The sequence below is a fragment of the Chelon labrosus genome (genome assembly GCF_963514085.1).
Source record: "Chelon labrosus genome assembly, chromosome: 19".
Classification (NCBI taxonomy): domain Eukaryota; kingdom Metazoa; phylum Chordata; class Actinopteri; order Mugiliformes; family Mugilidae; genus Chelon; species Chelon labrosus.
The window spans coordinates 12,475,932-12,492,776 of NC_140352.1; the positions used below are offsets into that span (position 1 = coordinate 12,475,932).

General features: G+C 42.4%; 1 protein-coding gene across 2 annotated transcripts in view; it reads right to left on the reverse strand.

Moving 5' to 3' along the window:
* thrab (thyroid hormone receptor alpha b) overlaps positions 1-16,845 on the reverse strand; it is a 140,128-nt gene that overhangs the window by 25,871 nt on the left and 97,412 nt on the right. Inside the window, exons 4-5 of one of the 2 annotated variants that reach the window (XM_084567361.1) lie at positions 11,731-12,106; positions 2,045-2,106 (exon numbers count right to left, since the gene is read on the reverse strand). In XM_084567361.1, coding sequence (XP_084423487.1) covers positions 2,045-2,106; positions 11,731-11,786 — 118 coding nt within the window. In that variant the 5' untranslated portion in view covers positions 11,787-12,106. Of the gene's footprint in view, positions 1-2,044; positions 2,107-6,302; positions 6,693-11,730; positions 12,107-16,845 lie in introns of those variants that run through there. The other variant, XM_084567362.1, reaches the window with a different exon arrangement.

Consider the following 16,845-nt stretch of genomic DNA (forward strand, 5'->3'; position numbering starts at 1 on the left):
ATGAGTTTCGTGGCAGATAATGCGTTATTTAGAGGCTGCGTCTCGGTGCCCCAGTCACTCCCACTATATGGATATATGCAGATCTAAATATCTCCAGAACGACTACAAATTACACAAAAGTTATATGGGTGAGTAAACGATCGTATTTTATGCCAGAAATAAGGTCCAGGTTGTAAAAAACAGTAGTTCCCCTTTCAGCAATTACAGGGTCTACTTTCTTCTGCTAGCTGGTTGCTAAATTTGCCTGCAGCTTGCTTTTTACTGGGCAGTGAACAATGAGTTGAGGGTGGTTGAAAAATAAATGACTCTGGTTTGTTAATGCAAGAAATCATTTCAAAATTAAATGCAAGCATTTAGCACTGTGAACAAAAAAATAAAATAAAAATTGATCGATGCAGCTTTAAAGCTGTTGATTATCTTACGTTAATCAACTCACTTATTATTATTTTAACACCAAAACTGGATTGAGTTATCACAAATGAGTAAACCTCCCCTTTAAATTCAGGACTACTGTCATTGGAAATTATTACTTTTTTAAAGCTTGTCTTAAGTAACCGCAAAAAAAAAAAAAAAAGATATATTTTTCAGTTCGCTGAAGCTAATTCTTTCCAAACCATGATAATTTACTAAATTACTAAGCGACGTTAATGCTCATATTAGGTCACTAATGTGCTCTTAAGTGTCCTTAATGGCTGTTGAGGACCCCGCTGAGTTTGGGTAAGGGTCGACTCTCCTCCAGGAAAATGCTGACATCACTACAGTGTATATAATTCAATCTCGGGCAAGTGTGCCCCTAAGACAGTCATACTCTCATGCTTTCCCAGTTCAAATGGACCGTGGCAGGTAGAGTGTGGCACAAGATTCCAGCAGTGATGCAGAGAGGCAGCAAATACGCCTGCTGGGAGGGAAAACATGTGGAAAGCACTTGGCTTTGGCAGGTATAAATCAAGACACCAGTGACTTTTATTTTTTTTTGTCGGCGTTCATTCAACACCATCTTTCCCTCTCTCAATATCCCTCCACCCTTCTTCACTCCCCTCTCGGCTTGGGGGATTTAAAGCTGTCACTCTAACAATGAACTGCGCCCGACTCACAAGCAGACAAAGCAGGAGGCTTTCACTTATTGATGACATATGCCAAGGTGCTGTTCCTTTTCTCTTTGGATCTGACAAATCGAAAGTGTAATGTACACGAGACAGCAGTGACTCGTGTGCCGGCAACTTCTGTGCAGTCACTCAGCTGCCTGTATTCACCCCAGTGAGACTGACAGTTTTCATGAAAAGAACCTAAAAATAAGTCAGACTTCCATAAACAGAGTGATGGGAAAAAAGTAGAGGTGCGTGTCTGAGGAGATTGAAAATTTCAGATTTCAGCCATAAACACTGCAGTTCCTCAAATGGCCACTTGAGGGGGCTCCGAAATACAGTATTAAATTTTACAGTGATAAACATGTTAACAGGTCTCTTTGCCTGTATTGTAATTAACCATTAGTTAGGTGGAGTCAAGCACTGTTACGATATGAAGCTGCTAAAAACTGCAGTTCCTCTATCAGCCACTAGAGGCTAGCTCCGAAAGCGAGTCAAACCCCATAGATGTCACTGTTGAAATGTCTTCAACTTCACAGCAGAAATAAACGTGCTTACAACCTGGTACAAAAATGTTTTTTTGTCTCTATGGATAATTTCTCCATCCATGACAACTGTACTGACATGAATTTTTGTAACAATATTAAGCTTTAAAGTTCTGCATAATTAAGGGAACGGCAGCTTTGATTGACAGGTGGGTGCCCTCTTATGACGCTAGCTGACCCAGCCGCCTCAACTTCACTCACACGCCACGTTTTTGCCAGTTAACCAGAAGTCAGATGGAGTCAGGGACTGTCAAGATGGCGGCCATCAGAGACAACACACCGAGCTTCGAAACTGCTCTGCGGCAAACGGAATGGGTGAGTTTAAGTCGGGTTTGTCAGTTAAATGTTTCTTTCTTAGCTTCCACTTCAGAGGTACGTTTCTCTCCATCCAAACACCGTCCACCAGATACTCACCAGTCATACTCTTCACGGAACATTGGCTGTTCTTCCTCTTCCTTTTCGGGCCATTGAGCCACCTGAGAGAGAAAAAGAAGGAGAAAGAGAGAAAGAGGAATGAATGAAAGTGCCTCTAAATATAGTACACCTTTTCTGTATAAGAATACATTGTAGGGAAAGACACATATGGAGATGCACAATACAAACTAAAATTCCCACTTTGTCTCTGGCTTTCTGGCTTTGGACAGATGATTTCTAAGTAGACTCCATTTAACAGCATCACTTCCCTTCACTTGTAATATTTATCGAAAAGTCTGCGAGCCACAAAATCAAGTTAGTCCAGGTGCAAAGGTTCACGATCAGACGCCACTTTCCAGGAAATCTTTTTAAATGAAGGTTGTTAATGGGGTCTGCGACGGCGGTATGACACACAAACAACAGATCAAGTAGAGAAAAGGTAATGTAATGCATCTGTACAGTTCATGCATTGCCATTTAAGGAGGAAAGCTTTCCGTATCGTTTTACCAGCCAACCATCTGGTACTCAAATCAGGCAAAGAAATAGGAGCTTGATTTGCCACCATACACTTTAATTTATAGTAGAAGAGTAGCGGGGCTCACAAAGTAAAGGCATAAAGTTTATGTTAAAGGAAAAGGGAGATTTTCTTGGTAAGTCTTCGCTGTAGCTCCAAACTGACTCCAGGCAGCAGGGGAAAGACTTTTTGCGGAATACAATTAAGCCTCCAAATCACTCCAATTATAAGATTGCACTTTGGAAATCTCTCCAATAACACAAGAAAAACAAAGACTGCAACTCAGTATGGATCAAACATACTCAAAGCAACACACACACAACGCTCAGCAGGAGATTCACACACATACCTGCAACCACGCTGACACATATGAAAGGCATGCAAAGCACAGATGGGAACTGGCAGCTCTGAAGGGAATTATGAAAGCACAGTGATGGAGGAGGGGGAGGGGGGGAGCAAGTATGAAAAGAGAGTTAATGTATGGCATAGACTCAGTGAGTGCTCTCTGTCAGTGCTGGATGGCGTCTAGGATCCCGAGAGTCCAGCTCTCTGCTCTCAGACAGCCTCCAGCTCTTCTCCCACAGCAGCTCCAGGACAGGGAGCAGGACTCCATTAACACCATAAATAAAATGATTCTCCTACTCCGGTCAGACGCAGCGCACAGGACTCCAGGTTGTATATTGTCCATGACAGAGGTCTATTACACTATGTGCTTTATAATCTGGCGAAAGGATCCCTCCTCTGCTGCTCTTCCTTTAGGTCATGACTTATGTCTTATCCAAGTTTTATGTCCGACCTACACGGTATGAAGCAACCTGAGGTCAGTTTGTGCGCAGATTTTGGGCTATTAATTCAGCACAACACTGATAAAACTGTGTAATAGACAAAAGGAACAAATTCTCATAAAGGAGAGACTGAAATTTCACATTTTTGGGGTCTGTTTGCCTAAAAACTCCCATGTTAAATCATTCCCTGGCTGCTGTAAATTATAGTCATAATAAAATAAAAAATCCATTTTCCCACTTGTCATACCAACATAAAACATGTTCTGTCCGACTCTGAAACATGTCACATGACTGCAGACCCTACAAGTATATAAATATATCAGATATGCTGTATTTCAGCCTTTCGAATGACACCTTCATTTGGACCTTCACATGAATAAAGTGTAATCTAGTCTCTGTTGCTACCACACTTCAATCTACACACTATATAAAGAAACCGAATACACCTTTCCTTGCACCCAAACTATTGTTCACCTTTCCTTCCTCCAAAGCCCTCAGACATGATCAGTAAATAAAAAGAAAGGTTAATATCATCTATATTACAAACAACACACAATTAGTTTTAATATGCTCCAATGTTGTCAAATTAAAAACACTCATTATTGCTATGAGTTGTGTTTCTTGCTGCAAATTCATTATTATTATTATTTTCATATAACAGGACTCCCTGCATGTAGAGACCATAGACTGTATAAAGGTGGACGGCGGAACTGCTCCTCAAAAGTGAAGCAAAAGCAACTAGAGCTCCCCCTGGTGGATGGCTGCAGTAAAGGTCATAAGCTGCCTTTACGTGGACACTAGCATTCAGCTAATGATAAAAATTTAAAGCTTTCAATCGGAACAGACTGATCAGAAGGAATTTCAGATTGCAAGGGGTTGTGTAAACCCTTTGATTACGCGTTCAAAAGAAAAGTATTAGCTCCTAATAACCACGTAAACGCTTGATGTGATGGTTTCCCTCTGGCTGGAATAAATCCGTTCTTTCTGAGCATGTTTGCTTCACGTGGGGTAAACATCAGGTGACGAGCTTCCAGGAGGGACAGAAACACGGAGGTAGAAAAACAACCAGTTGTTCAAACAAAGCGTTAGAAAAGACGATCAATGCCAGGGTCGATGAGGGAAACGACGTTAAACATGTGACCCCAACTTGATCGTCTTTTGCTGTTGAATGAATTCAGCGTTCTCAGTAAAGCCGTGGAACAAAGCTTGTTCTTCTTATGTTATATTTCTGGCTGTGAAAAAGGTCAATATAAAATGTTTTATAAACATTTAACATCTTCCGTCCGTGCTTCAAAAATAAGCCGCAGATTTGTTTGCATCTAAAAACCAGCAATGATTTTAAAAAAAATGATATTCAAACCAACAAACACTGTTTGCCCCTGAGAAACATAGCAATATAATTGCCTGTTAAGTTCACAAGTTGCTGTAATTGAGCCTAAATGTCAACTCAAACTGCCCTTCATTATTTACCTAGACTTTAATTACAGCAGTGTCTTCTTCTCAGTTACATATCTTCCCTTTGCCCTTTCAAAATATGTCAGATGGATTAACAGAGCATTAAATTAAGCTCTTAAATGGCCTGTTGAGTCAAAGCATGATTTATCATGATTGCTGGGCTTTCAGCATAGTTATTAAAACTCTTCTGTGGCCCGTCCCGTGCATATACGGTCCCTGTCACTGTGGAGCGTTGGTGGAGAACGTGGAAGGAGTTAGCACGTCCACCTGTGAGGCAACGCTTCTTGGCACACACCGACAGTCGAGGCTGCAGCGTGCATGTTTCTCAATTTTAATATGCTGAGGAATCTGGCGCTTCTTTGAACGTGACAGATGCTTTTTATTTACTTTGTGGGAAATATTGTCAGTTAAGGTGTCAGGAATATGGTGGGAAAAAAAAGAATTAAAGCTGTCACAGCAGCAGAAATGATAAGGTGGGATTTTCACCGACTGCCACTCAGAGGTAAGCATCTCTCTCTCTCTGCCAGCTGGCTCTCACATCACTCCACAGAGCCGCTGGAGGCGACAACCATCAGACTGTCAGCTACGTGACATGTTTGTGCAGATGGGAACATCAGCAAACTGTATATCAACAGATACTCTTTGTTCAGCTCCCTCTCTGCCTCTTAAAACGACTTCTCTGCATCTCAACAACCGGTGACAACCCACCACAACCTGCCACTCTGTTTCCCCTCATATGAGCTGAGCACAAAGTCAGAGAACTGGCACAGCACAGATACAATTAGGAAATAATTATAATAATAATAATAATACAATCTATAGCTCTCTGCAAAAGCTCTACGCTGCTATTAATATCTGATCAATCCCAAAATAGAACTTCAACAAACAAATGGAAAACGGTAGGCAAATACAATATTTATGTAAGATTTCTGCAAGATGTTGCATCTTCAGTAGTAATTAACTTCCTGATGGCTAGAGGCTGTGTAAGAAACAAGCACAGACAAAACTGATTTAAAACAAACAAACAAAAAAAACAAAAAACAGGAAGTTTTGATTTGGATCACACAGCTGGTGAATGCACAGCCACTTAGCGCATACAAGTACTCCTGCTCATGGATAAGAACTTCATGCATAATTGAATATTTTTTGATGGAATGCAAGGTTTTGCAGGTCGAGGCACGGCGCCGTGTGCTGAGCATGCACACCGCACAGCACTACTTTTCGATCCCCTGCTCTTACGCCCGGATAGGATACACATTGCAGCACGCCTCCATAAATGCAAAGGCCTGCACGGTGCGCCCCCCTCTGCAACCCAAGCCTACCCCACGCAGACGTGCATATACTGTACTTTCTCTGCAGCGACGCTGTGTGAAACTTACAATAAACTGTACTCTGGTGTGGCCCGAAGGCTGTGCAGAAAACGCACACATGCTGCGCAACTACAGCACCCATACCCAGAAGCAAATGAGAAGAATCGACAAAACGAGACAAAAAACAAACTCACAGTTCCGACCTGATGATGCAGGGTAAAATATGCATGGTACAGGAGGATTTCTAGTTGAATTTGCAGATGCGGATAGTACACATCCCTCACGCTGTGTTTCTCACTCTGATGTCTCTACCATTTGTGCTAAGTTTAGCCTGCTGACCCACTCAAATAGTCCTTGCCTCTCCCGCCCTCTTCCTCTTATCTGTGGGACTCTCTTGCTCTGCTGCTAGCACCACCCAGCCCATCCTGACTGTAACGCAGCCAGCTTCTCCCCTTGTGACTTTGACAGCCAACGAATAGTGCTTCCAACAGGTATTGCCGGTCTGTCAGGGAACTCTGTGCTCTCTACAAGAGACTACAACATTAAGACAGGTTCCCTTAAGGCTCCAGCAGAACACATGACTCCTATAGAAAATTACAAGTGCTGCCAACGGTGATCAATGCCAGAGAACTTCAGACGTTACAGTCCTTATAGAAAATTTTCCTCATGTTTGAGTAGCTAAAAGATATGGCTGGGGTTAATCTATATTTTGTCATCTTCAAATGCTTTTAATACACATTTCAGTTTCTACAGTCATGGTAATGAAATTATATGAGGTTCTTGGACATTTTGGAACCTCACGGTGCACAAAAATATTACTAGACGAGACTTGAGGTGAGGTGAAGGGTCTTTTTTCTCATTTAGGGCGACTTAAACCTTTAATTGAAATCTGGCAGATGGAGAAGCACCTGCTTTGGAGCTCATGCAACAATACAAAGACACTCAGAATAGTCCAGAGAATTATATCCATAACAGAGTCTGAATGAGGCCCCCTGTCCTATGTTTAGCGTGCTACAGTCGCCTATTGTTGTGCCTGCATGCTACAGGCCTACAGCTGGGTCTGTCCCGTCCTGTGCATCCAGCGCTAATGGACACTTTGTTCCCTCGTGTGTCCCGCCACTGTCTAAATTACAGGCTTAGTTAGAAGAGTATATTGCATGCCAATGACTGAAAGCAAACTGACCAAACACATGGAGCTAAATGCTGAGACTCATATATCTCGTACTGAAAAATCTGTACCATCAATTTTCTATAAATGCCAGTCTGCAAATGGCACCGCTATCAAAAGACACCACTGAGATTCCTGCAACGCGACTTCTCTTTTATAAATCCGGGAACAATAATTGACTGAGGAAACTGACAGTTTTTCAGTCACTTAGTCTTATTAGTTGTGCTCTGACTGATTGACTGACTGATCGAACCGCACAACTACCTGGCTAGAAAGCAGGCAAGCTGTTTTTTCCTCACAGTGCTGGTAATTGTGAGATGAACTTTGGTTTAAATGCTTTTTGTCCCGGGGTAGATTGCCATGGTAACTGAGGCAGCAGTTATCCCAGGGCGAGGTCAAAGGGTGCCCAAGTGTCCTTTGGGAACAGTTTCATCTCCAAAAACATTACTTGCTGTAAATATTAGGAAGAATTGCAACATGCAGTACGCAATGAAAGACAGAGCTCAATCAACACAATGTTGAATTCATCAGACTACTACGCCCTGTCCACATATAAAAAGTTTTGCTCTTCACTCATCGCGTTCTACCTTACAGTCGGTTACTAGTGGACATTCAAAGCCTGGTTGACTCTTGTATGTTTCCCACCTAGAATGAGCTACCTCCGTTTTCTCCTTTCTATTTGGAAGGAAAATACCGCCACTGAAGCCGCTGTGAATTTGGAGGTAGGAACCAAAGTCAAGGATATTGTCTCAATGTGAGGAACTGTCTTTACGTCATGTGTCTTTCAGTTTTATGCGTCCCAAACAACCTGGTTGTGTTCATACCTTTACTTTAAGGCCGGCCACTTGCTATCAAATTCCCCAGGATGCATCGTGATGCAATGTCTGAACGGGGCCTTTGAGGTGGCGGAATTGAGGTGATGGCCAACGGGCGTAAATCATATGGTTTACCATAAGGAAACCCACGACTTTGGTTCCTACCACTTCAATCAAGTTCAATAGAAGAGTAGCTCATCACTTCAGCAAACCCAAACTGCACAATTTCACTCACAACTCATACAAGGACAAAAACAAATGTCACGTCTGCGCCTGCATTTCTGAAATTATTGACGTTCCCCGTGAGTGTATGCGTTTATTTATAGCTGCATACCATAGCTACATCTGAGCTGTGCAAACAAAGTAACAGATCATAAGCCATATAGACCTGTACATCCTGTTTTTAAAAGTCAAGTTGACCTACTTAAGCCTTCTTTACAGGACGTAGCCTTTTTTTAATCCTTAAAGTAAATACCAAAATCTAATATTCACTAGTATGGGTGAATGCAGATGGAGTGATGGCTGTGTTGACAGTATTTTCTTCTCAGATAATGGAGATTTACGACGTACAGCTTTGATCTAAACAACAGTACTGGACTGTGACTTGTCAGTGTTGGAATGTAGGGTAGCCCCATCCGTACACTAGAAATATTTTCATGCTTTGCGTGTCTCACTAGAATACACAAGAGGGACCGACTGCCAGCTACAAAGTGACAGGCGACGAGCAAATCACTTTACATGTGGAAGGTTGCTTTGGACGCATCAATTGCAGCCCAAGGAGGTTTTGATGTACACGCTGAAACATAACCATATGCCGCTAAAAGAGCACATCAACCAAAGACAGCGCCTTCGTATTTAGACAAAAATATTAGTATATACTTTTTATCAAAGCCACAACAAACAAAGGACTGCCGAAGTCGTAAATCCATAACAATGCTCTCAACAGGGGCATGGCAGGATGTCCTCATCTCCAGAGGAAGGAAAAGCTGAATCTTGTTCAGTTGTGCCACAGACATGGGAAAAAATCCTTTCATGCTAAACACGACTCTCTCCGTGCCCCCTTTCCTTCTCTCTACACTACATGTGTGAATTTAGACATCGCTGCCTTTGTAGGCACAGATTATTTTTTGTGGGCTCCTTGACACAGTTACTACAGTGCAGCCCATCTTATGTTATTTACAGCAAAGTGCCTGCCTGTGGTGAATCTGAAATTCAGATGAGCAATGAAACGTGAACAATTAACTTAGAAGTGTGATCTTCTCATATGCATGACGGGTGGGAGGATCTCAGATAAAGGCGCAGGATAAAAAAAAAACTGGCCCATTTCCTGGATTCAACAAACCTCGTGTTACTGTGGTGCAAGTCTTTGCGGCTGTTAATGCAACACTTTGCAAGCAATCTTTCATCAGCAGTGGTGACATGTAAGGAAAAGTGATGCAAGCAGAAATCCAACATGACGTAAAGCGTACAGCAACTTGTGAATCTTAATGTGCCGTCATGACACAATGTGAGTGGCTGCATGAAGTATCACCATTTAATTAAGTGTTAGATAGAATATCATTAATCACTCTTCAGTTCAAACAACAAGCTGACAACATGCAAAAGGGACGTGCTTGAGATTTAATAAAATCCACTGTCATGCTGAACACACCGCTCATATCCACCATAAGTGGCAACCACTCTAGAGCTTAAGTATTTGTGCTTTTAATTATCTTTGACGTGCAAAGCTCTGCAGCCAGCACTCACAGGTGAAATAAGCAGATGTGCAACAAATTCCTAAACTCAAGCATGTCAACTGAAGTAAAGTAAAAGGTCCGGTGCATTCATTCCTACATTAACGACCATGCCGATTGTCCTTGCGCCTCAGCGGCAAAGCTGTTAATCTCCTGACAGGTGTCCATGATAGCTGAGAAATCTACAAGGCTTCACACATGATGGTTCCTTACAGACGGTCTGCCGGTCCCTTCACATGGTAACAAAAACATAACCTCAATGTTATTACTACTGCATAAGGTCAGGTTTAACTGGGGAAGGGGAAAAAGGATTTGAGGGTCCAGGAGTTAAATTAAAACATGTAATGTTGATGGTCTATGCATAGTGATGTCTTTACATGCCACTTTTGCGGCAACATGGAAACCACTCTGGTTTGGTTCTAGTTTGCCTAATAATCAGAACATAAAACGTTGGCTCCCAGCTTGAACCAAAAACATGTATCTGCTGACTCTACAAAGAGTTTCCTTTCCACTCATGCAGGCCATACGCATTAATGGTGCACATCCAGGCAGAGACCATTAAATGATAATGAAATTCTGCAAGTTCCCCACACCGTAAGAAAACACCATCCATGAATTTGGTTTCAACTACCAAAGTAGCGGGATTGGAGCGTCGGGTGAACCCAGATGGAACAGCGGATCCTTGACTGTATTATCTTTTCAAATAGCCAGCAGTGACAGTGTTACCTTGGCAACCAGAGCCTTGAAGGTCAACAGTTGGTCTGTGCTGGTTCTTGGGATAGAACACAGCAAAAGCTTGCAAGCAATCAGTGCGACCATCATACCCCATCTTACTACCATTATGCGCTGTGCAACTTTGATTACGATGGTTCAGCTAAAAAACTGGGAAAATGGTTTGCTGGCTAGCACCAAGACTCTTGAAGCAAAACAGCTTGAGACTGGTGCCACAGCAATTCATCAGAAAGCATGGAAAAGGCTGCTTACTGCTTAGTCTCAAAGTGGTAAACACAGAAATGTTTTCCTTTCTAATAGAGACAATAAAGACAGTAAACCTGCAAAAAAATGGTTCTGTTTGATTACATGGATAGGTTTAAGGTTTTCATTATAGTTTTACCAAATAAGATTTTGTTGTCAGATTATATAGCCATATAAATAAGCTTGTGGGTAAATGCTTTCCGCAGTGTGTAATTCCTCGACAGCCTATTACCATAATAGGATTAAACAGAGTGAAAACATGATCTGATGAACCAGAAGCTTCCATCATCTTCTGAAGCCACACCCCCAACCCGTAATTATACTTTCAAACACTAAAGAGACAACTTTAGGTTGTCCTGGAGAAATGTACTCACTCATTACTTTAAAGGAAATCATAATAATGGCGTTTAAACAAATGAAAAACCTTGTCAAAGCCAGCGCAGACTGACATGTACTGATATATATTCTTTCCTATACCCAGAGGCCTCTTCCATACAGAGGGCCCCTTCCTCTCTAGCCGTATGAGAAAAGCCCCATTCCACTAATATTATGTTTTCATTAATGAGAAGGGGCTTTAAACAGGGCCGTGTTTGTTTGTCTTCAGGGCAGCCTCACTGGCTCTGCTTCTTGAGTATAGGCAGGAACATTGGGGTCAGATGCAGCTATAGGGCTAAGCACTCTGAAAAGAGCTCAGAGAGGCGCTTGTCTGAAAAAAAATATATAAATATGTCCTGAGACTTAAAAACAAAGCAGCGTGAGAATGAAAAAAGTCAAACTGAAGAATAAAGACTGCCTTATGAATGTCCTTGCAAAACCTCATTCACACATGACACCATGTCATGGAAGACTTAACATCAGAAACACCAAGCAAAAAAATCAAAAAAGGCACATGATCAGCACAGACGAAAAAACTATTAAATGTCCAACTCACTGTTTCTCTTCTCCCTCTGATGGGTTAGAGTCCTGCTCCTTGGGCATGTGTTCCATTCACCTTAATTCCATCCAGCAGCCAATCATGAGAGACTGAGGCAAGCCCCACCCTCGGATGCACACTTGTCATTCGCCGGTTGGGAGAGGTCAGTCAGTGGAACATGACAGGGTCCCGTCCCCGGGGTTGAGGGAGGGGAACGGAGGCGCCTCCGAAAGGAGTTGTCCCCCCCTGTGAGGTCGGTGTGTTGTGGCTCGATGCGAAGCTGCAAGATAGAGAGGTTGTTGGAGGCTCCGCAAAGGTGAACCAGATGGCGTCCGGGCCAGGGCTGGAGGAGGATGTCGGGCTCAGGAAAGCGGAGGGAGGAGTGGGATCCAGTCTGGAAGAGAACAAAGGACACAATTAGATACTGTAGAAACAATAACCCAATCAGAGTAAAATACTTCATGCCAAATAATTATGCAAATTTTTTGAGGAGAAGAGCCAAAAACTGGCAACTCAGTGGTGCACATTTGTTGTCTCTTACTTCTCCATCACAGCCATCTGTTTATCTTTGGCTTAGGACTCATGGGCAGACAAAACAAAGAAAACAACTCCATATTAATCTACAACTCTAGCTATTTTTTTCCTTTATTAATTAACTGGCTGATTATGTCCTCAGCGACATATATTCTGATCACCGTCACAGGAGGTTAAAGGAACCGGAAATGGTTCACATTAGAGCAGATGGAACCGCACATTTAAGATTTCTGTTCGCTTGTCCAAGCACCTTTCTTTTTCTGTGACACTAGGATTATCAATAAATGGAGAGGACGCTGACAAAATCAGAATCACTGAGATCTAAAATAGACCCGTAACTTTGCCCACACTTGCAAATTTATAACCCAGCTCCATTAATCCTACCAACTCAATCTGGCCCAAGACCCGACATCTTGCTTTTAGATGGAAAATGGCTGCATTTATGTTGCACCTCTACCCAAAGTCCATTACAATTTTCCGGTCTTTCACCCATTCAAACACACACGCTGAAACTGACGGTAGCAGGGTATTATACAACGTGCTATCCTGACCATGAGGAGCAGGTTGACCAGTAGTACATGCGGCCTGAAGGAGCTGGGGATTGAACAACCTAATCTCCAGTTCCTCATCCATTTACTACAATTACCTCACTAGGCTAATGCAAGGCATTAAGTGCCGAGTTGTTTTCCTCCCTCCAATAGGCATCTACTTGACAGCTCAACACATGGCATGCATGGATGTAGATGACTGCCTTCATCAAACCCAGAACTGGAGTGACTAGATAAGAGCTTCATCTCATCCTATGTCTGCATCGAGTCAGCTCCACTAAGCCTCCTGTGAGTATAACTCTCACACTGTAACATTACATGACCCCATGTCATATGAAACAGGCTTTTCCTCGACCATACAGGAATTCCTCTGAGTCAAACACAAGGTTAGTACAGGACACACTGGCCTGGAGGTCAAAAACTAGCTCCTAAACTGCACACGGAATGTCACCTCTTGTCAAAGGGTATGAATGTGCAGCTGCACATGTTTGCAGGGTCTCGATCAATTAGACACTTCCTCTGTGGTCCAGTACGGATTTATTCTTGCCTCCGCTAATCCCTGCTTCAGTGCCTTTATAATCTGGAACAGTGGTAAACAGGACATGAGAACATCCCGAGACAGGACTGATATTACTATTGCTTTCATTGCTAATAGAGCGGTTACGCTGGGGGTGCAAACCAAGGCCTGCAGCGAATTAGGAAAAGAGGCATTCAACAATGTTAGCCTGTCTAGAAACACAGTTGTACGGCAAATTGCAGACTTGCCGACTCCATGTGACGAAAGCTCAGATTCCACAGACACCGCACAGCTGTTCATTTTTTTATCGGGAAGCTGACACTTGATAACTTACTTTACAGAAAAGGAGATCGAGAACCCTGCCAACCATCCTTCGGCCCAAAGCACAGCGTCACTGTTCCCCCTGAGAGCAGCACTGTTATAAGTAATATTTACTTAAAAATACACTCCACAGTATTCAGTTGTTAATAAATCCAATTTATGTTAAAAGTTTTAAATATACGACTTTACCAAAGTCGGGTCACAGTGACAGAAGTCTAGTTATGGTATTCCAAACATCCTAACAACGTTCTCCAGGTCTTTTTGAGGGATACCAAGGCATTGCCAGGACAGATTAGACATGTACTCCCTTCAGCGAGCTCTGGGTTTTCCTGGTCTCCTCCCAGCTGTACGATAAACCTCTGAAGAATAGCGCCCAGGAGGCACCCTCACCAAATGCCCAATCCACCTCAATGGTTGCCTTTCAAAGCAAAGGAGAAGTGGCTCTACTCTTAACTCCCTTTGGACCTTTAAACTCCAAACCCTGTCTCGAAGACTGAGCCCAGGCACCCTCAGAAACTCATTTTGGCTGCAACTATCCTCAATCTCATTCTTTCGATCACTACCCAGAAGTTCATGACCGTCTGTGATGGGTTGGAACGTAGACCGACGTGTCAGTCGAAAGCTTCACCGTACAGCTCAATGATCCGGTACAACAACTACATTACTGCCGACGGCGCACTAATCCAGCTATCCATCTCTTGCTTCAATTCACCATCACTCATGAACAACGTCTGAGATACTTATAAGGAAATGTTTTGCTTGGGGTAGCAACTCGCCCCCCAGCTTGGAGAGAACAATCACCAGGGCCTCAGACTTGGAGGTGTTGACACCCATCCCAGCTGGTTCGCACTCAGCTCCAAATTATACATCATATTATGAGTAATTAGTTTTCATTGTGTAAAACATGAAGTGTTTTTGACGACACAGAAAATAAAAGAATTGCGGACAATGGTTCTATAACATGATGTATGGATGTAGAGGATGGATGTAGGTGAGCTCCTTCAGACCATTCACCGTTCATTACTCATGAGATAAAGAGCTGCAGGAATAATACAATTTGCTGAGTGTTGCAACTACAATATAAGCTAATTACATTCAAAGAATCAAATAAATATCCACCACAGCAACCTCAAAATGACTCTCGTTTATTATGTTTCCATTGAAAATAACATTAACCTTAATTTAGAGCTACAACACGCAACAAAACACATACGCACTTAAATACACAAACACAAAGTGTGCATGTGGGGAGAGCCACATTGAGCCAATCAGGATAGTGAATAGGAGGATAATGGCATAAACCAAACCCATCTTTCTATCGCATACACTGTTGCTACGAGTGGTGCTCATCTCACTTTGCACAAAGCACAATTAGTTTATCACACCAGGAGGACAGAGGAGAAAAGGAAGGTGGGTACTGTTTGATTAGCAACTGAAATTACCCTTGATATTTGAGAAACATGAAGCGGTTAGAGTGCAATAAACATGTTTTATGATCTGAGGCTACTTTTCAATCTCAAATTTTATGTCCACTTAAGCTGTGGTCATTTCAAAACTCTCACCACTGATTCATATGACAACACTAAGTTAAAAGGAGTATCAGGGAGCATGCTCAAATCACAGACAGAGCTACTCAAAGGCCGAAAATTAAATAAAACTTTAAATTCTTTTCCCCATTTTTCCTTAAAGCGTATGTCCCGATACAATTTTGCATTACATTGCATTTTATTTAGTTATTTTTATCCCCATGTAGGACGGCTTCAAGGCATTTCCAGGAAAAGAACAACACATCAGTGCTCTGATAAATCTATCTGCCTTTAACCACGAGCTATGCAGTCCCCCTCTTTCATCTCGACCAGCGTGTCCTTGCATGTTGTCCCTCCAACCCCGGAAGTTATGCTTACATTAATATCCCCTATATTCAAGGTCAGGGCATGAAAATGCACTTTGTCAGGTGGTCTTGGGCCTGCTAAGAGTGGCGGCATACTTGAGCTGAGGGAAAACTGTGTAAAGAGAGGAGATAAGGCGGGAAAGTGAGAAAGAAAGAAACTAATAAGATAAAGTTAGTTTGGGGAAAAAATATACAGTATGTTCAGTGGGGAGTAAGGTTGGTGAAAGGTGAAAAAAGGATTTGATTTAAGTCACAGTTGGAATGAAGAAGAAATAAACCCACTTATCGGGGATAGAAGATAAAAACAAGAAGAGGCGGGACGTGTCGAAAGCCAGGTTAAGCTTTGATTTAGCTATTTTTGAGCAAAACCGCACATTAGGAGATAAATATCTGTGGTTGCACATGTCCAAATCAGTTGCACATTTATTATAAAACAACGTATGGTCTATGCGCCTCAACAGCAATAAAACGTGAATTGTGCGGGTCATACTGGGACTGCATCGGCGAGCAAATCATGAGTAACAGCATGTGACTCCTTTATTTTAAATGGGGGATAAATAGCTATTGTGGGAAGCAGCCCTCAGCAGAAAAACAGAATGATCGAATTTCGAAGGTGACTGAAACTTGGCTAGGCGCCTTCTTTACATATGCATTTACAATCTCCTGGCCAAGGTGGGGCTTGTCACCATGGTAGCCAAGAAAGCAATGAAGGAGATTGTGACATGTGTTTAACAATCCATTGCTCCTCCTATGAAAGTGGACTTTGCAAAACCCATGCAAGCTTGACTGACTGCAAATTTGTCAAAGGTCATACGACATTCTGGGATTCATTGGCAAGAGACCTGCTCCGTTATTTATACATGAGGTGGAACATGTTCTTGACTAATCTTCCAATGGCAGCATGGGCAGTTCTAGAGTTCTATCCAACCACTTCTTCAGCGTCCACCTGCACTCTGTGCAGCTGCAAAATGATTGGCATCTCATCAATAAATGAATGACTTCCTGGAGAGCTTTGAGGCTCAACGCTAGCAGAAGTGCCAGACAGAAGCAGCATATTTACCGGGATGTTTGTAATGAGACTACAACAGTCACCGTTGTCAAGGAAAAACTATATTAATATTCAAAAAGAGCACCAACTTTACAGAGCGCACACAGCCACCCCCGCACGCTACAATTCACGTGGTTCATTCACCTTTATTCTCTTCCTTTCCAGTTCAACTTCAACATTATAATTGGACCTACGAATGCTAGCCTTTTTTTCCGCCTCTAACAGGGTTCACTTTTAATTGCATGCTTTAAAATGCATCAAAAGCATAACTAGC